The following is a 26169-nucleotide window of genomic DNA, read 5'->3' on the forward strand; positions in this document are numbered from 1 at the left end:
TCATCATGTACTCACCCTCAGTGACACAGATACACGAATGCTATTTTGCTAGTGAATCAAGAAAAGATGGCTCTCTTTAACGTCCCTCGCTGATAATTTTTTCTAATTCCCTTATGTGTCAACATATAGGGAGTATATAAGAAATACATTGTTTCCCACTTCCCAAAATCAGATACATATTTTTTACAAGACTGATAAAACTATTTCAGAGACCTTCATATTCTCAACCATTCTTCATCCGCAGCAGACAGGAGAGGAGCATGAGGAGGGAGAACCAGAGCAGCGCGTCCGAGTTCCTCCTCCTGGGGCTCCCCATCCGGCCAGAGCAGCAGGGCGTGTTCTTCGCCCTGTTCCTGGGCGTGTACCTGACCACGGTGCTGGGCAACCTGCTCATCCTCCTGCTCATCAGGCTGGACCCTCGCCTCCACACCCCCATGTACTTCTTCCTCAGCCACTTGGCCCTCACTGACGTCTCCTTCTCATCTGTCACCGTCCCTAACATGCTAATGAGCATGCAAACCCAGGATCAATCTATCCCCTATGCAGGGTGCATAGCACAGATGTATTTTTTCATATTTTTTACTGATCTGGACAGCTTCCTTATTACCTCCATGGCATATGACCGCTATGTTGCTGTATGTCGCCCCCTTCACTACACCACCATCATGAGGCAGGAGCTGTGTGCCTTCCTAGTGGCCGGATCCTGGATCCTGTCTGGTGCCAGCTCCCTTTCTCACACTCTCCTCCTGACCCAATTATCCTTCTGTGCTGACAACACCATCCCCCATTTCTTCTGTGACCTTGGTGCTCTGCTCAAATTGTCCTGCTCAGACATCTTCCTCAATGAGTTGGTCATGTTCACAGTAGGCGTGGTGGTCATTACTCTGCCATTCACATGTATCCTGGTATCTTATGGGTACATCGGGGCCACCGTCCTAAGGGTCCCTTCAACCAAGGGGATCTGCAAAGCATTGTCCACGTGTGGCTCCCATCTCTCTGTAGTGACTCTGTTCTATGGGTCAATATTTGGGCAGTACCTCTTCCCAACACTGAGTGATTTCATTGACAAGGACATCATTGTGGCTCTCATGTACACGGTGGTCACACCCATGTTGAACCCCTTTATCTACAGCCTTAGGAACAAGGACATAAAAGGGGCCCTGGGGAAACTCTGCAGTAGAGCAATGTTTTTCTTACAGTGACACCCAACTTTTATTTAAATCAGAACCTCATTTTGATTCATCTCTTGTATTTGATTTTTCCATTTGAATATAATTCAAAGCTTTAATGTCGCCAAACCCTAAGAAAAATGATGGCATGTTGTATTTACTTGACAAATGTTCATTGACCAGAATTCCATTCCCTTATTAGCAGTACTCTTCTGGTGTGGAGAAAAAGGAAACCTCTGCACTGTTGGTAGAAATGTAAGTTGGTTCAGTAACTATGGCAAACAGGATGGAGGTTTCCCAGAATTTCCATATGATTTAGCAATCCAACTCCTGGGCATATATCCAAACAAAACTGTAATTCAAAAAGATATATGCACCCCTATTATGTTCATAGCAACACTATTCACAATAGCCAAGACATAGAAACAATCTAAATGTCCACCAATGTTTAGATGAAGGGATAAAGAAGATATGGTATATATATATATACACACAATGGAGTACTACTCAGCCCTAAAAAAGAATGAAATAACACCAGTAACAGCAACATGGATGGACCTAGAGATTATCAATTGTACTTACATGAAGTAACTCAGAAAAAGAAAGACAAATACATATGCTACCTCTTATACATGGAATCTAAAATATAATACAAATGAACTTATTTATGAAACAGAAACAGACTCACGGACATAGAGAACAGACTTTTGGTTGCCAAGGAGAAGAGAAATGGGGGGAGGGATGGACCGGAGGGTTAGCAGATGTAAACTACTATATATAGAATGGATAAACAGCCATGTCCTATTATATAGCACAGAGAACTATGTTCAGTACCCTACGATAAATCATATAGTAAAGAATATTTTTTAAATGTGTACCTATGCATAACTGAATTACTTTGCTGTACAGCAGGGATTAACATGACATTGTAAATCAACTATACTTCAATAAAAAAATTAAAAAAAAACCCAGTGCTCTCCTTTGGAAACAACTTTTGATCAGAAAATGCTATATTAATTTTATTACTTATTTCTACAACTTGGGGACATTAACAATACAAAAATATACAGGTCATTTAGTTATCTTTTATTTGAGGAGAATTTTGGAAACCGATATATTTTAGGCCCATAGTCTCAGGCTTTCACACCCCGAGAATCTAAAGAATTACCTATATTATTATACCGCACTCTTATGGAGACAATGCAGGATTTTCTTTTTGTCTTTATGGGTCTATTAAATCATAGAATCCAAACTGTCACTTAAATAAAAGGAAATGCATAACTTTCTGCATGTGGTATAAAATGTTACAAAAACAACTCTGAGGATAGGAGAACCTGGAGGAGATCCAGACTGGCCAGGAAGTTCCCCTTTGCCAGCACAGTGTGGTTGACATTGATTAGCCCCCAAACACAGTCAGCAATGAAAGCATACTTAGTGCTGGCCTCCTTTGTATACATAATGAAATGCACTAGATTATTCCAATGCATAATCTCTGAAAACGTCATTCATTTTTGTTAATATCACTGCAGATTCAGCACTCTCTATCCTTCCTGGACTTCTTGCTTTCCCAAATAAAGAATGAAAGCAAGTCTTTTCAAACTTTAACATGCCTAAGAGTTCCTGGAAAGCTTGTTAAAACAGAGATTCCTGAACTATCTCCATGAATTCCAATCCTGTAGTTGTGGGACGAGATCCAAGAATTTGCATTTCTAACAAGCCCCCACACGATGTGGACACTGCAGATTTATGAACAACGATTTGAAGATCAGTGAAAAACTGAACTAGGGAAGTGGTGGGATGCAGGCTTATAACACCTTCCAAGAATTCTTTTTTTTTTTAATTTAATTTAATTTTATTTTATTTGGGTAGAGTGAAACAAGAGAACACTTGGATTATTTGGGGAATAGAGGAATCAGTGGTTCATGGTGATATTTTCAGATTAATTCTAGCTACAGTAAATTCCTTTTTCAATTTCTAATAGAAGAGGATCTTTCCTGAGCTATCAGATTCTCTTCTCTCTTTCACACTCACTACAGACATATCAGACACTGCTGACTGTATATTCAATGAAAAAAACCCAAAGCTTTGAAAAAAACTGCATCCTGTGTTCATTGGTAGCTTCTTGTTTACATTAAGCTACGTGAAATTTCAGTGTGACTTGCAACTTTGCTAATGTCACTCAAAAACATTTTAATATTTTATTTTTTAATTTATTTTTCATTTGGAGGAAAACTGCTTTACAAGGTTGTATTGGTTTCTGCTGTACAACAATGCTAATCAGCCATAATTATACATGTATCCCTTCCCTCTCCCCCATTTTACTATTTTAAACTAACAGTTATTTCACATATGCTGCCAAAAACTGTACATCTGTTATAAAGAATTAGTTGATTTCAGAGCATCTGTACCTCCACAAAGGGACCTTTGAGTTCTTTTTTAATAATTAATTATTTTTGGCTATGCTGGGTCTTCATCGCTTTGCATGGGCTTTCTCTGGTTGCAGCAATCAGGGGCTATGCTGTAGTTGTGGTGTGCAGGTTTCTCATTGCGGTAACTTCTCTTGTTGCAAAGTACAGGCTCTACGCACATGGGCTTCAGCAGTTGTGGCTCAGGTGCTTAGTGTCTCAGGAGCTTAGTTGCTCCAGGGCAGGTGGAATCTTCCCGGACTAGGGATCAAACCAGTGTCTCCTGTACTGGCAGGCAGATTCTTATCCACTGGACCACCAGGGAAGTCCCATTTGAGTTCTTGACAGGACACTAAAAATGTTTTGTTGTATAATGCTATTCATGTTTAAAGGCCCTCATCTACCTTGCCATGTTTCTTGACACAGCACAAAGGATAGGACTTGTCTTGAATCCAATATTACAGGCATTGAGGCTACTTTACCCATCTTTTCCCTTTCTCTTTGTGTGTATGTGTCTGCCCTATGTAAAATGCAATATGTTTATCCAATTTTGTACATAAATATAAGACTAATTAGTATGCAACCAGCATCTGGAGTGACATTTAAGGCTAAGGTGATGTCCCCAACTCTAGTCTGTTTTGAGGTGTGAAGATGGAAGTCAGAAATTTTGGTAAAAGCTTAATATTTGATACACATGTAGTATATTTTGATAGCAACTTTCTTTTATTATTCATTTATTTCATTTTTTAAGCTCTGATTTAGGTAATCCCTTAGGTAAATGAGGCTTCCCTGGTGGCTCAGAGGTTAAAGTGTCTGCCTGCAATGCGGGAGACCTGGGTTCGATCCCTGGGTTGGGAAGATCCCATGGAGAAGGAAATGGCAACCCACTCCAGTATTCTTGCCTGGAGAATCCTATGGACGGAGGAGCCTGGTGGGCTATAGTCCACGGGGTCACAGAGTCGGACACGACTGAGCGACTTCACTTTCACTTTTAGGTGAATTAAGACAATCTGGCTTTGTTGTCTCTCTTTCCATGGGGTTCAACCTAGACTTCCATTCTTCATGTATTTTTATGAATATTTTCTTTTTTTTTTTTAATTTAAATTTATTTATTTTAATTAGAGGCTAATTACTTTACAATATTGTATTGGTTTTGCCATACATCAACATGAATCTGCCACGGGTGTACACGTGTTCCCAATCCTGAACCCCGCCTCCCACCTCCCTCCCCATACCATCCCTCTGGGTCACCCCAGTGCAGCAGCCCCAAGCTTCCTGTATCCTGCATTGAACCTGGACTGGCGATTCATTTCTTATATGGATATTTTCAAAGTTCATGCTTCTCTTTTCAAAGGAGTAAGCCACAGGCACTGGGGAACTAAGACAATGGAGCTCTTTAAAATAGATGCTTTGGAGATATGAAAGTAACCTTGATCAGACAACTGACACAAGACATTTCAAGTGTAATATAATTGTTAATAAAGTTTCACAATGAATCACTGTGTTAATTCAATAAGAGATAAACTAAAACTTAAAAATTTTAAGTGGATTGATGTACTGATGCTGTGTACATTCTATGTATTGATATGTATAGAGGCAGAAATGTAGATATTACAATACAATAAAGCTAAATTATTATAGAAAAGGAAAGCTATAAAATACCATGTAAAATAAGTCCCATTTATGTAAACATAAAACTTTATGAATAAAAACCATTTTAGAAGGATAAAAAATGAATAACAGAAGTGTGAAGTACTTTGTATCCTTTGTTTTCATGTCTGTGTTACTATATTTGGATTTCCATCATAAAGCAGATTTAATTTTAAAAGCAGCAAATCAAAAAAGAATTTCCACTTAGGAGAAAAATCCCTCTTCACTTCCCAAGCTGTGACTTAAATAGGAGAAGCAGTAAGCTGGAATAAATACTCAGAAAATATATGATGGCTTGAATTGCATTTGTTTCTAGTTATTCTCTTGTCCTAGTGATTCTTTACATAAATAGTGAATTCTAGTTATTATTAATGATAGCTCTTGTGTATTAAATTGAGCAATTAACATCACTAGTAGAACTTAAGTTTCTAGTCTTATTTCCTGAGAAACTATTAGTTCTTTTTTAAACAGCTTTATTGAGGTATATTTGACATATAAACATTGTATGTATTTAAAATGTACAGCTTGATATTTTGGTAGGTGTATGTTGGAAATCATCACCATAGTCAAGTTAATTAATGTATTTGTCACCTCCATATAATGGCCATTTTATTTTTGTATGTTTGGTGAGAAGACTTAATTCAAGAGCCACCTTAATAGTACATGACAAGCACACAATACAGTGTCATTCACTATAGTCGTCTTGCCGAATATTTGATCTCAAAAAACTCATTTATCTTGCATAACTGGAACTTTGTACATTATGCTAGGTGAAATAAGTCAGACACAGAAAGACAAATACTGTATGAGTTCACTTACTTGTGGCATCTAACACGGTCAAATCATAGAAGCAGAGAATAGAATGGTGGTTGCCAGAGGCCCAGTGAAAGAATGGAAATGCCTTCTTTGTTAAACACCTAATTTTTTAATGTCTTGATAACTTTCCCTTAAATCAGTCTGAAAATAGTGGAGTCATTCAAATGATGGAGTTCAGTTCAGTTCAGTCACTCAGTCGTGTCCAACTCTTTGCGACCCCATGAATCGCAGCACGCCAGGCCTCCCTGTCCATCACCAACTCCCGGAGTTCACTCAGACTCACGTCCATCGAGTCAGTGATAACATCCAGCCATCTTATCCTCTGTTGTCTCCTTCTCCTCTTGCCCCCAATCCCTCCCAGCATCAGAGTCTTTTCCAATGAGTCAACTCTTCGCATGAGGTGGCCAAAGGACTGGAGTTTCAGCTTTAGCATCATTCCTTCCAAAGAAATCCCAGGGCTGATCTCCTTCAGAACGGACTGGTTGGATCTCCTTGCAGTCCAAGGGACTCTCAAGAGTCTTTTCCAACACCACAGTTCAAAAGCATCAACTCTTCCGCGCTCAGCCTTCTTCACAGTCCAACTCTCACATCCATACATGACCACAGGAAAAACCATAGCCTTGACTAGATGGACCTTTGTTGGCAAAGTAATGTCTCTGCTTTTGAATATGCTATCTAGGTTGGTCATAACTTTCCTTCCAAGGAGTAAGCGTCTTTTAATTTCATAGCTGCAGTCACCATCTGCAGTGATTTTGGAGCCCAGAAAAATAAAGTCTGACACTGTTTCCACTGTTTCCACTGTTTCCCCATATATTTCCCATTGAGAGAGTCATTTCCTAGGCAGGTTGATAGAAAATCTAGGGGTCCCCAAGGAGAGAGGGGTCTCCAAATGGAGGAAATAGCCTGCAAGTATCAGACATTTTTATCTCTCTTAAGCGGCAGGAGGAAACAAACTAACAATATTTTTTTCCTTCTCTACACAAATTTAAAGGGAGGTTTCTCTTAAAATACTGTGTTGCCATAATGACACCAGGTTTCGCCTGAAGTTAGCTATTCTTGAGCCTAGAGATAACCAATGCCTTTTTCTTATGGAAATGTTTGTCTTGAGCTATGCTAATGTACTATGCCTTTACCCCAAACTCTGTCTCCAAGTCGGTTCGCCTCTTGGCCCAGAACCTACTTGACAAACCAATATGTTATACTCAGATATTGTTCCCCTAATCTATGTAGATGAAACTATTTGTATGGTGGTCTGCCCTTCTTTAAGATTCAAGTTAATCATTTTATGGCCCAGGATAAACCATTTGGTGCCAAGATTATCCCAAAATACACCTTATGGGCGAGGGGCCTGGTGCTATTCTGAATTTTAAGACATTCCTTTCTTTCATTAACAGACTGCTAGTGACTATATAACATCCAGCTAAAGACTAGCAGGGGGGTACTCTTTCTGCCCCCTTCTGATGCCTATGTCAGAAGCTTTCTCTATCTCCTTTATACTTTAATAAAACTTTATTACACAAAAGCTCTGAGCGATCAAGCCTCGTCTCTGGCCCCAGATTGAATTCTTCTCCTCCGGGGGCCAAGAATCCCAGTGTATTCACGTGATTCAACAACAACCTTTCACCATGAAGTGATGGAGATGCTGCTGCTGCTGCTGCTAAGTCGCTTCAGTCGTGTCTGACTCTGTGCGACCCCATAGACGGCAGCCCACAAGGCTCCCCCGTCCCTGGGATTCTCCAGGCAAGAACACTGGAGTGGGTTGCCATTTCCTTCTCCAGAAGTGATGGAGAGCAGGGGTTAATTCAGATACCAGGATTGGCCATCACTGTCATGGTAAAAAGATGGTTTTCCCACTGCCAAAGAGTTTACTCAAAGCCTCATTCATATCTTTATTCCTCAAGCTGTATATGAAAGGGTTCAGCATGGGAATAATCACCATATAGAGAATGGCAGCCCTGCTCTCCCTCTCTGCAGAGTGAGTTGATGGAGGAAGTAAATACACACCCATAAGAGACCCATAGAAGAGCAGGACCACTGTGAGGTGAGAACCACATGTCGAGAAGGCCTTCCACCGCCCTCCAGGAGATGAGATGCCAAACACGGCCCAGGAAATGCGGACATAGGAGAGGACAATCAGCAGGAGGGGAGCAGTGAGGAACATCAGGCCCATGGTGATGATCATCAGCTCGTTAATGCGGGTATCTGAGCAGGCAAGCTTCAGGAGAGCACTGGGATCACAGTAGAAGTGGGGAATGGCCTTGTGGGCACAGAAGGCCACACGGGTCAGCAATAGTGTGTGTGTCAGTGCAGGACAGTTGGTTAGCGCCCAGCATATGCTCAACATTAATGCACAGAGTTGGGGACTCATAGCTGTGCTGTAATGAAGTGGCTGACAGATGGCCACATAGCGGTCATATGCCATCACTGCCAGAAGTAAGTTGTCAAGGCCACCAAACACGAGGAGAAAATACAGCTGTGCAAAGCACCCAGAATAGGAGATGCTCTGACTCTGAGTATGCATGTTGACCAGCATTTTGGGGATGGAGGCAGAAGTGAAGCAGGCGTCTGTTATTGATAGGTTGGCCAGAAAGAAGTACATGGGAGTATGGAGGTGAGGGTCAGAGGTGATGGCCAGGATGATGAGCAGGTTTCCCATCACAGTGACCAGGTACATGCCCAGGAAGATGACGAACAGGAGAGTTTGCTCCTCTGGCTGCTCAGAGATCCCTAGAAGGAGGAAGTCTGAAAGGGTGGTTTGATTCACTCTGCTTGGTTTTCCCATCCTTTGTAGTTTTGCTATCTGTGCAGATAAAACACTTCCACGTGTCAATATTTAAGTATTAGATCAATTCACAGATAATATCTGTGTAGCCCAAACTGTTCCAGGAAAAAAAGAAGAAGTGGTCCTTGCCCATGAGAATCTCTGGATGCCATTATGATGTGAGAGAAAACACACATGGGACTTTAGAGAACAGGCAAACCAATACCCATGCAAACTATACCATGCCTTCATAGCTGTATATAATAGGGTCCTTAGGAAAGTGATCAGTTTGACCAGAGAAGTCCATGTTGGAAATTGGAGGAGATAAGAATTGAGCATATCCTTAAAGGCAAGATTGGAAAAGTCACTTTTGCTCACCAAGTAAAAAGGAAATGCATGATCTTCCTTGCTGCCCCTCCCCCAACACCCACCCCTTGACATACACCATAGACAAGATAGTCTATTTCTACTTGCCTCCTCAATCCCTAGAACTTGACCTCGCCTATTTAGCTCCACTCCCTGTACTCTTACCTTACTGGAAGCACGGATATATGGGCTGAGGCCAGGGAGTGTCTGTGATGTTCCATTCTCTGTATCCACAATAGACAAACAGGACAGGGCTGCCAACCCTTGATCCTCATCACTCTCTCTCCTTTTTCCCTGAACTCTTCCCCTATTGCACATCTAGACATTTGAAAACTGGTATTTCTCTCCCCCTAGTCTCTTGGACATGAACATGATCAGTACCTGTTTGTAGATGCTTGCTATGTTCCAGAGAAATTGATGGCACTGTTTTGTTCTTTCAAGTCTGGTAGGTATTATTCTCCTTCACGATTCTGCAAATGGTGCGATTGAGTCTTAGAAATATTTGATGTACTCAAGATCAGAAAGCTAATGAATGTGATTCAACAGCAGGTGTGTCTGACTCCAGTGTCTGTGCCTTCCATCGACACTTGTACTCTAACTCTCTGATGTTTCTTTTCAGCAAAGGGAAGGTAGAAGGAATCAGTGTCTGGTTCTCTGGGCTTGAAAATGGCCACTCTGATCTTCAGTTCTCCTAGGACTTAGAGCAAGCTTGTATAAGATGTCATTTCACGTCCTCCCTAACCTTATTAGATTTTGCCACTGTATTAGTACTCCATTTGTTCTTGGTTTATAGAGAGGCTTCTAATCTTAGGCAGACATTTAGATCAGCCACCCTACAAACTTTTGCCTGGTCCTTGGGCTGGGAAGAGAGGTGTTTGTACAAGTGTGTGTGTTTGTCCCCTACCCTTCCAGATTCTCTCACCTATCAGAACATGGATTGGTTTCAAGCATATTCAGATTCTTCAGTTCCCTCTTGTGGGTGGGAAGTTCACAATAAGGAACTCCTTGAGACCTTTCTGACCTTGTAAATCTGGGGTCTATTGAGTCCAGGGGTCATCAGGAATACCTGGAGTGTATAATGCATTTTTCAGACCTGGCAAGACAGGAGCCTTTCTTAGGGTTTTAAAGATCCCTAGAACATCATCCCCAAAGTGCTCATTAGAGCCAACCTCAGTGTTCCTTTTCAGCCTATTCTCTAGCCATCTCTGCTGGGGTCCTGGGAGAATAGAGGGCATCTCTTTCACAGGGGTTAAGCTCTCAGATGGGGAACTTGGGGGTGAGATTCTGAGGCCTTTAGCTGCGATGCTATGCACTCCAGCTTGACCAGCAGTCCTCCTGGGAACTCTTGCCTCTGCCCTGGACCATTTAATGCCTGTTCCAGGTTCTAGGTTAAACTGGATTGAGGGAGACATTAAGAGCTTAAAATATAATGATCCTGCTGGTGATTTCTCTAAATGGACTGTAGCCTGCCAGGCTCCTTTGACCATGGGATTATCCAGGCAAGAACACTGTAGTGGGTTGCCATGCCCTCCTCCAGGGGATCTTCCTGACCCAGGGATGGAACCCACATCTCTTATGTCTCCTGCATTGGGAGGCGGGTTCTTTACCACTAATGATACCTAGGTATTACCTCTCTAAACAGAGTAATGTTAAGAAGCAACTCCCCCAAGTCCTAACCTTTCAGTTACATAAGGCAGCCTATGTAGAACACATAAGTCATAATATCTGATACATAACCACAGCAAAAATGTAACTTCTTCAGTATTGTCATTAATACTAGTAGTACTGGGACTTCCCTGGTGATTCAGTGGTTAAAACTTCACCTTCCAGTGCAGAAGGCATGGGTTTCTCCCTGGATGGGGAGTTAAAATCCCACAAGCCTCGGGGTCAAAAAACCGAAGCATGAAACAGAAACAATATTGTAAAAAAATTCTATAAAGATTTTAAAAATGGTCCATATAAAATATCTTTTAAAAAATACTGTAGTCCTTACTGCACACTTTCATTAAATGATCTCAAGTAATACAAGTTTATTAGGATAAAGAAACTATAGTCATCCCTATTTTACAAATGAAAAAACTGAGGCCCAGTGAAGATAATGACTTGACCAACTAAATGGAGAGGATGGAATTCCAATCTAGGTCTCCATAACTCTAGAGCCCACTTTTTTTTTTTTTTTTTTTGAGACAGATAGCGCAGGGTGTAGTGTTGGCAGACTGGAAAGGAGAGAGAAGTAGAAAATCAGAACTTGGATGGAGACCTAGAGATGGAGAGTATACACAGGAAAAGGAAAGAAGGAAGAAAGGATGGAGTGGCTTCAGTCCATGCTCTTAACCGCCATAGTTTGTCCCAGTATCATTGTTGATTTTAATCATTAGCAATATCATTGGTACAGAATAATCTCATTTTCTATGTGAAAATCTCATTTTCTCTGTGTATGCCTTTGGTTACTAGCAAGATCAACTATTTTTTTTATTTGATTTTTAACCATAGTAATTATTCTTCAAATTATCCTGTTAATATATTTGTCTTTTTCCTACTGGGGTGTTTGTGCTTTTAAAATGGATATTAAATGCAATAAAACAAAATTAAAACATTTTATTTGGGGTGTTTCTTATGTCCTTGCCATTGAATATTTATAGAAGTTTTTAAAAATTAATTAATTTATTTTAATTGGAGGCTAATTACTTTACAATATTGTGGTGGTTTTTGCCATACATTGACATTAATCAGCCATGGGTGTACATGTGTCCCCCATCCTGAACTCCCCTCCCAGCTCCCTCCCCATCCTATACCTCTGGGTTGGCCCAGTTTCATGCATCAAACTTGGATTGTTCATCTATTTTTACAGAAGGTTTTAAAATTATTTTTTAGTCAAAATTGACAGATATTTAGCTTTGTATTTTTCCCCATTACTTTTATACTAAAAAGTCCTTTCCATCCTGTAGATCAAGGAAATTCCATTTAGTTCTTTCTTCTAGTTTTAAACACTATACTAAGTTTTTCATTTACTTGCAATTTATGTTGCTGTGGGGTGAGAAAAAAGTATCTAGCTTTACTTTTAATTTTTCACATGTAGCTAGTCTGATTGAGGGCATGAGAAGCAGGTGACAGAGGATGAGATTGGATGGCATCATCGATTCAATGGACATTAGTTTGAGCAAACTCAGGCTGCAGTTTATGGGGTCACAAAGAGTCAGCAGACATGACTGACTGACTAACAGCAGCAACAGTTTTATCAGTACCACTTTTTAGTAACTCACACATTCTCCATTTGTTTGTTAGGTCTGAACACACACACACACACACACATGTATATATATATGGCCTTTCCAGATATGTATGGCCTTTCCATATATATCTAGGCTACTCACAGCACAGCAGTGGGCTTCAGAAGTGGGGCATTTTGAGAGCAAACCATCTAAGAAGTCATGATGGAAGCTGCAAGGTCTTCGTAAAACCTAGCTTTGGAAATCTGAGAATCTTGCTTTCACTGTCTTCTATAGAGCAATCAATCACTAAGGCCAGCCCAGTGACTAAGGGAAAGAAGTTAAGCTCCATCCCTCCATAGGAAGAATAGGAAAGAATTTGGGACCCTCTTTCACTTAGCACAGCCTGCTCTCTTGACTCAAATTATTTATATTCTTTCCAGATTCAGAATAGACTTGTTCCTTCCAAAAAGCCTCAGAATCCACATGGACTACAGACTTGTCTAACTCAATGAAACTATGAGCCATGCAGTATAGGGCCACCCATGATGGACAGCCACCCAAGACGGATGGTCATGGTGGAGAGTTCTGACAAAACATGGCCCACAGGAGAAGGGAATGGAAAGACACTTCAGTATTCTTGCCTTGAGAATCCCATGAACAGAAAGAAAAGGCAAAAAGATAGGAACTGAAAGATGAACTCCCCAGGCTGGTAGATGCCCAATATGCTACTGGAGAACAGGGGAGAAATAACTCCGGAAGGAATGAAGAGATGGAGCCAAAGCAAAAACAATGCCTTGTTTCACATATGACTGGTGATGGAAGTAAAGTCCTATGCTGTAAACAACAATATTGCATAGGAACCTAGAATGTTAGATCCATGAATCAAGGTAAACTGGAAGTGGTCAAGCAGGAGATGGCAAGAGTGAACATTGACATTTAGTAAAGTGAACTAAATCAACTGGAAAGGGTGAATTTAATTCAGATAACCACTATATCTACTACTGTGGGAAAGAATCCTTTAGAATAAATGGAGTAGCCCTCATAGTCAACAAAAGAGTCCAAAATACAGTAGTTGGGTGTAACCTCAAAAACGACAGAATGATCTCTGTTCATTTCCAAGGCAAACCATTCAATATCACAGTAATCCACACCTATGACCCAACCAGTAATGCTGAAGAAGCTGAGGTTGAACAGTTCTATGAAGACCTACAAGACCTTCTAGAACTAACACACAAAAAAGATGTCCTTTTCATCATAGTGGACTGGAATGCAAAAATAGGAAGTCAAGAGATATCTGGAGTAACAGGCAAATTTGGCCTTGAGTACAAAAGGAAGCAGGGCAAAGGTTAACAGAGTGTTGCCAAGAGAATGCACTGGTCATAGCAAACACCCTCTTCCTACACACAAGAGAAGACTCTACACATGGACATCACCAGATGGTCAATATTGAAATCAGATTGATTACATTCTCTGCAGCCATAGATGGAGAAGCTCTACACAGTCAGTAAAAACAAGATCGGGAGATGACTGTGGCTCAGATCATGAACTCCTTATGCCAAATTCAGACTTAAATTGAAGAAAGGGGGGAAAATCACTAGACCATTCAGGTATGACCTAAATCAAATCCCTTATGACTATACAGTAGAAGTGAGAAATAGATTCAAGGGATTAGATCTGATAGACAGAGTGCCTGAAGAACTGTGGACAGAGGTTCATGACATTGTACAGGAGGCAGTGATCAAGACCATTCCCAAGAAAAAGAAATGCAAAAAGCCAAAATGGTTGTCTGAGGAGGCCTTACAAATAGCTGAGAAAAGAAGAGAAGTGAAAAGCAAAGGAGAAAAGGAAAGATATACCCATTTGAATGCAGAGTTCCAAAGAATAGCAAGGACAGATAAGAAAGCCTTCCTCAGGGATCAGTGTAAAGAAGTAGAGGAAAACAATAGAATGGGAAAGTTTAGAGATATCTTCAAGAAAATTAGAGATACCAAGGGAACATTTCATGCAAAGATGGGCACAATAAAGGACAGAAATAGTATGGACCTAACAAAAGCAGAAGACATTAAGAAGAGGTAGCAAGAATACACAGAAGAACTATACAAAAAAGATCTTCATGACTGTGATAACCACAATGGTGTGATCACTCACCTATAGCCAGATGTCCTGGAATGCAAAGTCAAGTGGGCCTTAGGAAGCATTCCTATGAACAAAGCTAGTGGAAGTGATGGAATTCCAGTTGAGTGATTTCAAATCCTAAAAAATGATGCTGTGAAAGTGCTGGACTCAATATGCCAGAAAATTTGGAAAATTCAGCAGTGGCCACAGGACTGGAAAAGGTCAGTTTTCATTCCAATCCCAAAGAAAGGCAATGCCAAAGAACGCTCAGACTACTGCACAATTGCACGCATCTCACACATTAGCAAAGAAATACTCAAAATTTTCCAAGCCAGACTTCAACAGTACGTGAACCATGAACTTCCAGATGTACAAGCTGGTTTTAGAAAAGGCAGAGGAACCAGAGATCAGATTGCCAACATCTGTTGGATCATGGAAAAAGCAAGAGAATTCCAGAAAAACATCTACTTCTGCTTTATTGACTATGCCAAAGACTTTGACTATGTGGATCACAACAAACTGTGGAAAATTCTTCAAGAGATGGGAATACCAGACCATCTCATCTGCCTTCTGAGAAATCTGTATGCAAAGCAAGAAGCCACAGTGAGAACTGGACATGGAACAACAGACTGGCTCCAAATCAGGAAAGGAATACATCAAGGCTATATACTGTCACCCTGCTTATTTAACTTATATGCAGAGCATATCATGAGAAATGCCAAATGGATGAAGCACAAGCTGGAATCAAGATTTCTGGGAGAAATATCAATAACCTAAGATATGCAGATGACACCACCCTTATGGCAGAAAGCAAAGAAGAACTAAAGAGCCTCTTCATGAAAGTGGAAGAGGAGAGGGAAAAAGTTGGCTTAAAACTCAACATTCATAAAATGAATCTCATAGCATCCAGACACATCACTTCATGGCAAATAGGTGGGGAAACAATGGAAACAGTGAGAGACTATTTTCTTGGGTTCCATAATCACTGCAGATGGTGACTGCAGCTATGAAATTAAAAGATGCTTGTTCCTTGGAAGAAAAGCTATGACCAACCTAGACAGCATATTAAAAATCAGAGACATTACTTTGCCAACAAAGACCCATCTAGTCAAAGCTATGGTTTTTCTAGTAATCATGTATGGATCTGAGAGTTGGACTATAAAGAAAGCTGACACCAAAGAATTGACGCTTTTGAACTGTGGTGTTGGAGGAGACTCTTGAGAGTCCCTTGGACTGCAAGGGGATCAAACCAGTCAATCCTAAAGGAAATCAGTTCTGAATATTCATTGGAAGGACTGATGCTGAAGCTGAAACTCCAATACTTTGGCCATCTGATGTGAAGAACGGACTCATTGGAAAAGACCCTGATGCTGGGAAAGATTGAAGGCAGGAGGAGAAGGGGACAACAGGGCTGAGATGGTTGGATGGCATCACTGACTCTATGGACATGAGTTTGGACAAGCTTCAGGAGTTGGTGATGGACATGAACACCTGGCGTGCTGCAATCCATGGGGTCGCAAAAAGTCAGACATGACTGAGCAACTGAACTGAACCGAAAAAGCCTCAGAATCTCATTCCATTGCAACATGAGGTCAAGGTCCAAGATCTTGTCATCTAAATGAGGTCCAAGCGGAAAAATGTCTCCTTAGATGCACCCCTCTATGTATTGTTCCTTTTAGTCTGAAGACCTTGGATTTTATTTCCTCTACACATATACCCAGTACAAGAGTGATGCAGACATGGCATAACTACAATGGAAATCATCTGGAAGTGGGAGAGTAGACAGGGAAGCAAGCAGGAAACTCAAACCTGTGTTTCATTCATTCTCATTGCTGCTGACATTCATTCATGGAAATTACCATAATTCACCTAGTCTATTGTTGATAGCTATTTAGGTGATTTTCAGTTTGGTATTTTATAAATAGTGATGGTACAAACATTTTTATCCAGACCTCTTGAGGAATGTGTATACATATTTTGGCTGGATATATGTTTAATAGTAGAATTTGGGAATCCTAGGTTTTGCATGGTTCAGCTTTAGTTTTTCAGAGTGATTGTTCTATGGTGTTGACAGTAGTTATGAGATTCTGGTTGCTCCAGTCTCACTAACTTTTGGTACAGTCTTTTTCATTTTATTCTGATAAATGTGTAGTAGTAACACATTGTAGGTTAAATTTAAGCTGTCCTGATGACTAATGAGGTTGAAAATATTTTCATGTGTTTTAAAAAATATTTGATATTACATTCTGATATATTTTTAAATGTATTTTGTAGTTTCTTTCTGTTTGTTGATTTGAAAAGAGTCTTATATATATACTGGTATACAATATTTTGTGAAATGCATGCATGACACATGTCTCCTTCTTGCTTGTGTGTTGACTTTTCACTCTCTTACTGGTGCCTTTTGAAAAATAGAAGTTCTTTATTTTATTTTAATTTTTTTAGAAGTTCTTAATTTTAATATGGTCCCACTTATTTATTTACTTTCAGTTAGTCTGTTTGTGTCCTATTTAAGAGATAGCTGCATACTTCTTGATTAGGAAGATATTTGTGTTTTCATCTAAAATTTTGTTGTTTTGTCTTTTATTTATATATGAATTTAGTTGGAACTGATTTTTTATACAACATGAGGTCAGGATCAAATTAATTTTTTCATTTGAATATCTTATTAACTGATAATTTTGTGAAAAGCATATAAAATTTAAGTGTTAACTACAATGAATTTTGTACTGGAACTGCCTGGAAGCCCTGTGTTTATAGAAGGAGCTGTCAATTTTGAGTTTCACTGTAGGATTATCTGGCTGGGAAAACTTTCGGGGGAAGGCCAATGCCATTATCCTTAGTTCTTTCCTGCTCAGCTACTTGAATGTCAAAGAAATTCTTACACTATTCTGTATTCACGATATAGGTCTTTAGGTTTCAGGATTCATCATTTGGTGTTATATAGACATTACTTTGCCAATAAAGTTCTGTCAGTCAAGGCTATGGTTTTTCCAGTGGTCATATACGGATGTGAGAGTTAGGACTGTGAAGAAAGCTGAGTGCCGAAGAACTGATGCTTTTGAACTGTGGTGTTGGAGAAGACTCTTGAGAGTCCCTTGGACTGCAAGGAGATCCAACCAGTCCATCCTAAAGGAGATCAGTCCTGGGTGTTCATTGGAAGGACTGATGTTGAAGCTGAAACTCCTGTACTTTGGCCACCTCATGTGAAGAGTTAACTCATTGGAAAAGACTCTGATACTGGAAGGGATTGGGGGCAGGAGGAGAAGGAGATGACAGAGGATGAGATGGCTGGATGGCATCACTGCCTCGATGGACGTGAGTCTGAGTGAACTCCGGGAGTTGGTGATGGACAGGGAGGCCTGGCGTGCTACAATTCATGGGGTCACAAAGAGTCAGACACGACTGAGCGACTGAACTGAACTGAACTGATAGTCATGCATATATTTTTCTGGGCTTTATTTTTCTGGGCTCCAAAATCACTGCAGATGGTGATTGCAGCCATGAAATTAAAAGACACTTACTCCTTGGAAGGAGCGTTATTAAAAAGCAGAGACATTACTTTGTCAACAAAGGTCCATCTAGTCAAGGCTATGACTTTTCCAGTGGTCATGTATGGATGTGAGAGTTGGACTATAAAGAAAGCTGAGCACCGAAAAACTGATGCTTTTTTTTTTTTTTTTTTTGGTTTACTGGTGAGAAAATTTATAAAATCTCCCTAAAAAAATTTTTTTTCTACTAATACAATTTTTTTTAATTTTTTTTAAATTTAATTTTATTTTTAAGCCTGAAACACTGTATTAGTTTTTTGAACTATGATGTTGGAGAAGACTCTTGAGAGTCCCTTGGACTGCAAGGAGATCCAACCAGTCCATCCTAAAGGAGATCAGTCCTGGGTGTTCATTGGAAGGACTGATATTGAAGCTGAAACTCCAGTACTTTGGCAATCTCATGTGAAGAGCTGACTCATTGGAAAAGACTCTGATGCTGGGAAAGATTGAGGGCAGGAGGAGAAGGGGACAACAGAGGATGAGATGGTTGGATGGTATCACCGACTCGATGGATATGGGTTTGGGTGGACTCCAAGAGTTGGTGATGGACAGGGAAGCCTGGCATGCTACAGTTCATGGGGTCGCAAAGAGTCAGACACACTGAGTGACTGAACTGAACTGATAGTCATGTAAGGGCTTCCCACGTGGTGCTAGTGGTAAAAAACCCACCTGCCAATGCAGGATAGGTGGGTTCACTCCCTGGATCAAGAAGATCATTTGGGGAAGGAAATGGCAACCCACTCCAGTATCCTTGCCTGGGGAATCCTATGGACAGAGGAGCCTGGCAGGCTATGTCTATAGGGTTGCAAAGAGTTGGTCACGACTGAAGGACTTAGCGCGCACGCACGTGTGCACACGTGCGCACACACACATATACACAGAGTCATGCAAAAGGCTTCCCTGGTGGTGTTAGTGGTAAAGAACCCATCTCCCAATGCCTGGTGCCTCAGACGGTAAAGAATCTGCCTGCAATGTGGGAGACCTGGGTTCGATTTCTGGGTTGGGAAGATCCCCTGGAGGTGGGCATGGCAACCCACTCCAGTATTCTTGCCTGAAAATCCCTATGGACAGAAGAGCCTAGTGGGCTGCAGTCCATGGGGTCACAAAGAGTAGGACACAACTTAGCAACTAAGCACAGCACAGCCAATGCAGGAGACACAAGAGAGTTAGGTTTATCCCTGGGTGAGGAAGATCCCCTGGAGGAGGGCATGGCAACTCACTCCAGATTCTTGCCTGGAGAATCCCCATGGACAGAGGAGCCTGGAGGGCTACAGTCCACAGGGTTGCACAGAGTTGGACATGACTGAACTTAGCACGCATGCACATAGTCATGTAATTCTCGTTTTTATATATTATTCACTAATTTGAATTTTATGTGACAACTCCTAGTCACAACTTCTCCAGAAAGTAAAACTACCAACTTCTGCTGGGATAGAAGACAGTATTCCAGTACTGAGGAGTGAAAACTAGAATCTAGAGATTCCATTTCTGAAATAGCTATTACCTCTGAGTTTATTTCATATACCCAGAGCTCCCAGTTTCTGTTTTTTTGTGGATTCTTCAGTATTGACAAAATTGATTATTTTATTTCATCTACCACCAGCTTAGTATCTAGCTTCTTCATGTCTGTTAACCCACTCACCACTGTCAAAGATAAATTACACATGTGGAGTTAAAGAAGCAAGGAAGACTTTATTCAAGAATACTGTAATTGGAGAGACAGACTGAAGTCAATTCTGCTGAAACAAAAGGAAAGGGGATTTATAAAAGCTGGGATTAGCTAGTGGAAAAGTATCAGAGGGTGTTGTAAAGAAAGTAGGTCAGAGATATAGGCCATCTATTAATATGTTTGCTAATTGGCATCTATTGAAGTTAGGTTCCTACCCTTTCAAAGAGACTGGGAGACAGGGGTGTTATCTTTATTGATAATTACATTTCAAAGGGATAGCTCCCAGAACCTTGAGAAAGACATTCCTAAGGTATAAGAACAGTATAACAGATAAGAGCCTGGGAGATTTACAGCCCAAAAGGGCAAAGAAAGAATTTTAAAACACAATTTTTCTAAAGTTAGATGTTCTAAAAAATGGGAGGTCAGCAGTCTATAGTCAGGAAAAAGCTGTCTAACATTTAGTCAAGTTGAGGAAAGAAAGAGCATTTTGATCACCACTCACTCATCCCTTTGCTTTCCAACTTCTGAAATTTTACTACTGTTTGCTTTCCACTCTTCTCTGCCTTCATGGGTTTTATGTCTTTTTTTAAAAAGTCACTTAATAACATATATGAAACAAGTTGCCAGTCCAGGTTTGATGCATGATACTGGATGCTTGGGGCTGGTGCACTGAGATGACCCAGAGGGATGGTACTGGGAGGGAAGAGGGAGGGGGTTTCAGGATGGGGAACACGTGTATACCTGTGGCGGATTCATGTTGATGTATGGCAAAACCAACACAATATGGTAAAGTAATTAACCTCCAATTAAAATAAATAAATTTATATTTAAAAAAAAATTTTTTTAAGTCACTTCACTTTTAGTGGGTTTGAGGGGACAGTAAAATTGAATGCATGGCTCTAATATAACATCTTTAACCAGAAGTTCAAGAATTCTTTAAGTATGTCATATGCCACTAAACTGCACATGTGAATACAGGCAGTTTCTGGATTTCTTTAAAGGAGGAGCTTAGGGGCAGGAATCTTGTTGCAAGGGGGCAGCTAGGAGACTTCTTTACATAGAAAGTGGCATTTTTGTCATGGACTGCGATTACAAATCAATGCAAATAACACCAATCCTTAATGCTACCATTTAACAAGAGAAAGCAGTAAAGCTTCCAAGTTGTTTTAATGAAGCCAACACTGTACTAATTTAATCTATTATATGAGATACAGAGGAGAAACTGGGCAATTATGACTGTTCTAACAAGGCTCTGGGGAACTCTTTCCCATGAAGCCCTGTCTACATATGGCCAATGTAGAGCCCTGTTCAGCCTCTTCTTGGTATAGTCTGATGCATCCTCTCCATTTCTGAGTCCCTTGTTCAGGTTTAAAAATATAAAATATTTCCAAATTTCTGTAGACCTGAGTGGGGTCAGTGTACCATGTGCCGCTGCTGCTGCTAAGTCACTTCAGTTGTGTCCAACTCTGTGTGACCCCATAGACAGCAGCCCACCAGGCTCCCTCGTCCCTGGGATTCTCCAGGCAAGAGTACTGGAGTGGGGTGCCATTGCCTTCTCCAGTACCATGTGCCCCAGACAGTCTTAAATACTCTTCATTCTGGGCTTCTCTGTTCCAGTTGGCAAAGGTGACTGTGATTGCTCTAAATTCCCCTTCACACCTAGCCATGGCTTGCCTTTGCAATCTTTTGCCGATTTCTTGGGCTCCTTACTGGGAATTCTGGTATTTCTTTCTCTCCCTTCCTCACCCTAAACTTGTTTATAACATCAGTTTAGCAATCTGACTTATGTTTCTGGATATTTGCCAATTGTATTTATTATTCTTGATCCTAAATTCTGATTCCACATAATCCCATCACGAAGGTTGTCAGAAAGAATCTGAGCTCTTTCCTCCTTCCTTCCAAATTAAAGATAACCACAGTGCCTTCTCGGAGAAGGCAATGGCAACCCACTCCAGTACTCTTGCCTGGAAAATCCCATGGATGGAGGAGCCTGGTAGGCTGCAGTCCATGGGGTCGCTAGGAGTCGGACACGACTGAGTGACTTCACTTTCACTTTTCACTTTCATGCATTGGAGAAGGAAATGGCAACCCACTCCAATTGCACAGAGTTGGACACGACTGAAGCGACTTAGCAGCAGCAGCATAGTGCCTTCTTCCTGGTAACTGGTATAGCAGTAAGAAGAGAAATGAGACAAACAGTTGCAGACTAGTAAGCCCTGCCTTTGGAAAAATCCTCTCCATCAAGGCAAAGCCATCTTTTACCTGTTGGCAGACACAGTAGGTGAAGAAGCAGTAGAAATAAGTAAAGGGGTGTCACTCTGGGGTGACAAAGCCAGAGGTTGGCCCAAGGATCTGGAGCTGCTCATTTTAGTCTCTAAGAGCAGTAGAGTTTTTTGAGGTTATAGTCAGGATGAAGACTGAGAAACTCTTTTAGGGAAAGAAGAACCAGAGAATAGGACAACAGAATCAAAGGATAAGGCCCTTGATAGAAAAAACAAAAAGACAAAGGTAAAAAACAGGGTTGACAATGGAGAGTTTTAGGCCCTTTGTTGAGGATTTTGAAATTTTTCTGATGTTAAATGGTCAGTGCTATTAATGAAGAGAGCACTAAGGGAATAACCTGATTCAGGCTTACACGCTGACAGATATAGTGAAACAAATGCAACTCCATCCTAAGATAACTTACAGTTCCCTTGAGAAGCTTTGTGGGGATGGGTAGACTTTCTCACTAAAGGCAAGGTCTGCAGTCAGGAAAGCATAAAACTGTCTAATCATTCAATCTGTATCACTCTCCTCTCAATGAGATACACCATCATTTGAGTCTTAAGAATCTGTCACTTTCCAGAACATGGTTATTAGAATGTGCCCAGTCAGGGGAGTCCAATCTTTGTGAGGCATTGTATTCTCCATGGAAAGACGGAGTAGGAAAAAAATAACTTAGTTTGTGGTTTTATGATATCTTGGGAAAGGTTATATAGTTCTGAGATACATTCCTAAATTAGTACAGGGCTCAGGAATAAATAAATATGCAATAGTGTTCAGATATTCTTCATGTTCATGAAGTATTAACTTCAAAATATGAATAATGTTTCAGTAAATCTTTTTGTCCATCTATAGGTAAGTTTTTCTTTAGTGTGGAGTTTGAATAGAAGTTAAGAATAGGAACATATTTAGATCTGCAAGATACTGATAACAAAAAAAAATAATTAAAAAGATAACTGGCTTAACAGAAAGGGCACTAGTCAGAGAGGCTGAATATCCTGGTTGTCATACCATGTCTTCCTCTAAAGCACAGTGTAAATTATTTCAATAACTTTATTTTTGAACTTTAGCCTATTCATGTGTGAATCAAATGGAGGAGTTAAGCAAAATTATTTATTCTTAGTGTCTGAAAAAGTGAAAGTGTTAATCACTCAGTTGTGTCCAACTTTTTGTGACCCATGGATTGTAGCCCGCCAGGCTCCTCTGTCCATGGAATTCTTCAGACAAGAATGCTGGAGTGGATTGTCCTTTCTTTCTCCAGTGGACCTTCTGGACCCTGGTATGGAACCCGGGTCTCTTGCATTGCAGGGAGATTCTTACCATCTGAGCCATGAGGGAAGCCCTTCTTAGTCTCTGATGAGCATTAAAATACTTGAGAATTTAGCTTTTGTTTTTAAATAATACCCAGTATTTAAACTGGGTAACCAGACTATATCCTAAAAATTTTAACTCATAAGTCTGAGGAGTCTGTATTTTTTAAAAGCGTCTCATCTGGTTATGATTGTGACCAATGTTTGGGGATCTCTAGACCATATGATCTTGTATGTGTGTGTGTGCTCAGTCACTCATTCATCTCCATCTCTTTGTGACCCCACAGACTGCAGCTCAGCAGGCTCCTCTGTCTATGGGACTTTCCTGACAAGAATACTGAATTGGAGACCATTTCCTCCTCCAGGGGATATTCTTGACCCAGGGATTGACTCTGCATCTCCTTTGACTCCTGTATTGGCAGGTGGATTCTCTACCACTGAATCACCCAGGAATGCCATATGATCCTGTAGGTTCTATCTAGTTCTTAAATTTCATTATTCTTCTATGAAAAATAAGTATATAAGATAGAAAAACTACAAGGTGAGGTTAAAGATTCTAAAATAAAAATACTTCTGGGTCATCCCAGTGCACCCATGGTGGATTCATGTTGATGTATGGCAAAACCAATACAATATTGTAAGGTAATTAGCCTCCAATTAAAATAAATAAATTTAAATTTAAAAATTAAAAAATAATAAAAAATAAAATAGAAATACTTAGAGATAAAATATAAATATAAAGTATAAAGATAAAATATAAAATAAAATATAAATAAAAAACCACTTTCTATCTATATTGATTTATTATTCAGTCTCTGGCATCTAGTGCATGGGTTTGAATTCTAGCTCCAATATTTGCAAATTGTTGGTGCAAATGATTCAAGTAATCTTAGCCTCAGTTTTCTTCAACACATGGCCTTAAGCATAACAATCTCTCCTTCCTTGTTTTGTTTAAGGGCTAAAGCAGACAGTCTGTATGAAGTGCTTAGTTGAGCACCTGACATGTAACAAGTGGACGCAAATGTTAGCTGCAGGATGACCCTATGCCAATGATGAAAACGGAAAGGCAGATGAAAAATGCACTCCATAGTTTCTATTTCAGAAGAAAAGATAAGAAAATAATGCCCTTCACTCTAAAATGAGATATTGTGAGGGCTTTAAGAACAATTTTTTTATGGAATTCAGGAGCTATCAACAGAGTATAAGATTTAGCTCACCGCCACCTACGCGTGTATCCACGTTACTAAAAATGATGACACTGATACAGGGCCGCAGAAGTAGACCAAAACTTTGTAAGACTGAAGCTGAATATGCCCAGAGACTCCCTAAAAGAATCATATCTGTATAAAAGATTGACCAGAGGGAAGAGAGAGGAAAGAAAAAAAGCTATGATATTCATAAGGAGGAAAGAAAGAAGTATGGTCAGATTGGAGGTGAAGTCCAGATTGGGGATGAAAATGAAATAAAAGGGAGATTTAGGAGTTGGAAAATTTGACAGACAGCACAGGCAGAGTTCTAGAAGAAATCTAGCATTCTAACTCTCCTTCCTACCTTCCAGGTGCAGCAGAGTCATGGAAAACCAAACCAGCATTTCTGAATTTTTCCTGCGAGGAATACCTGGCTCGCCAGAGCAACAGCAGTTATTCTTTGGAATTTTCCTGTGTATGTATCTTGTCACCTTGACGGGGAATGTGCTCATCATCCTGGCCATCAGCTCTGACCCACACCTCCACACCCCCATGTACTTCTTTTTGGCCAACCTGTCTTTTGTTGACATGGGTTTAACATCCTCCACAGTAACCAAGATGCTGGTAAATGTACAGACACAACTTCATACCATCTCCTATGTTGGCTGCCTCACACAGATGTACTTCTTTCTGATGTTCGGTGATCTGGACAGCTTCTTCCTGGCTGTGATGGCATATGATCGCTACGTGGCCATTTGCCGCCCTCTCCACTACTGCACGGTTATGAGTCTGCGAGTCTCTTCCCTGCTGCTTGCACTGTGTTGGATCCTCACCCACATTGTTGCCTTGACTCACACCCTCCTCATGGCTCGTCTGTCCTTCTGTGTTGTTGGGGAAATAGCTCACTTTTTCTGTGACATAATTCCCGTCCTGAAGCTGTCCTGTTCTGACACCCGCATCAATGAGTTGATGGTCTTTGCCTTAGGAGGCACTGTGCTCATGGTCCCCTTCATATGCATTGTCATCTCCTACATTCACATTGTATCTGCCGTTCTGAGGGTCCGAACGCCGGGTGGGGGTGGCAAGGCCTTTTCCACCTGCAGTTCCCATCTCTGTGTCATCTGTGTCTTCTATGGGACACTCTTCAGTGCCTATCTGTGTCCTCCATCCATTGCCTCTGAAGACAAGGACATTGCAGCAGCTGCAGTGTACACTCTAGTGACCCCCATGCTGAACCCCTTCATCTACAGCCTACGAAACAAGGACATGAAGGTGGCCCTTAAGAGGCTCCTCAGTCATAGGAGAATTACTGCTTCTTAGCTCTAGTGATAGTAACTTTCAGTGAAAAGACGTAGACTTGGAGTCAAACTTGGCTTCAGTTTTGATCTGCCACACAATAGTCATAAAAGTTACCTAACCTTGCTGAACCTTAGACTTCTCATCAATAAAATGGAAATGTAATCTCTATTTAATAATGTGACTTGGAGGATTAACTAAGATAAACTACAAAATGTGTGTAGTATACTGGCTCATAGTAGGATGTTTTTAATAAATGATGGCTATTATTATTAGCATCTTTCTCAATCTTCATCCCTCGTTCACTGAAAAGGTATAAAAATCTTTTCTTTGAGATCCATTCATTAAACAAATATACACCAGACACCTACTATGTGGGGGGAGGCTTAATAAGTTCTGG

The 26169-nt window shown here is 40.5% G+C and overlaps 2 protein-coding genes across 2 annotated transcripts; one reads left to right on the top strand and one right to left on the bottom strand.

Moving 5' to 3' along the window:
- Positions 1-235: 235 nt before the first annotated feature.
- LOC102394994 (olfactory receptor 1N1) lies at positions 236-25793 on the top strand. Its single transcript, XM_006057733.4, has 2 exons — positions 236-765; positions 24856-25793. The coding sequence occupies exons 1-2, from the start codon at positions 261-263 to the stop codon at positions 25791-25793; spliced, it is 1443 nt and encodes a 480-aa protein (XP_006057795.3). The 5' UTR covers positions 236-260.
- On the bottom strand, positions 7869-9434 carry LOC102395295 (olfactory receptor 1N2). The gene has a single exon (XM_006057734.4). The coding sequence runs from the start codon at positions 8820-8822 to the stop codon at positions 7869-7871; it is 954 nt and encodes a 317-aa protein (XP_006057796.1). The 5' UTR covers positions 8823-9434.
- Positions 25794-26169: the final 376 nt, after the last annotated feature.

The sequence above is a fragment of the Bubalus bubalis genome, chromosome 12 (genome assembly GCF_019923935.1).
Source record: "Bubalus bubalis isolate 160015118507 breed Murrah chromosome 12, NDDB_SH_1, whole genome shotgun sequence".
NCBI lineage: Eukaryota > Metazoa > Chordata > Mammalia > Artiodactyla > Bovidae > Bubalus > Bubalus bubalis.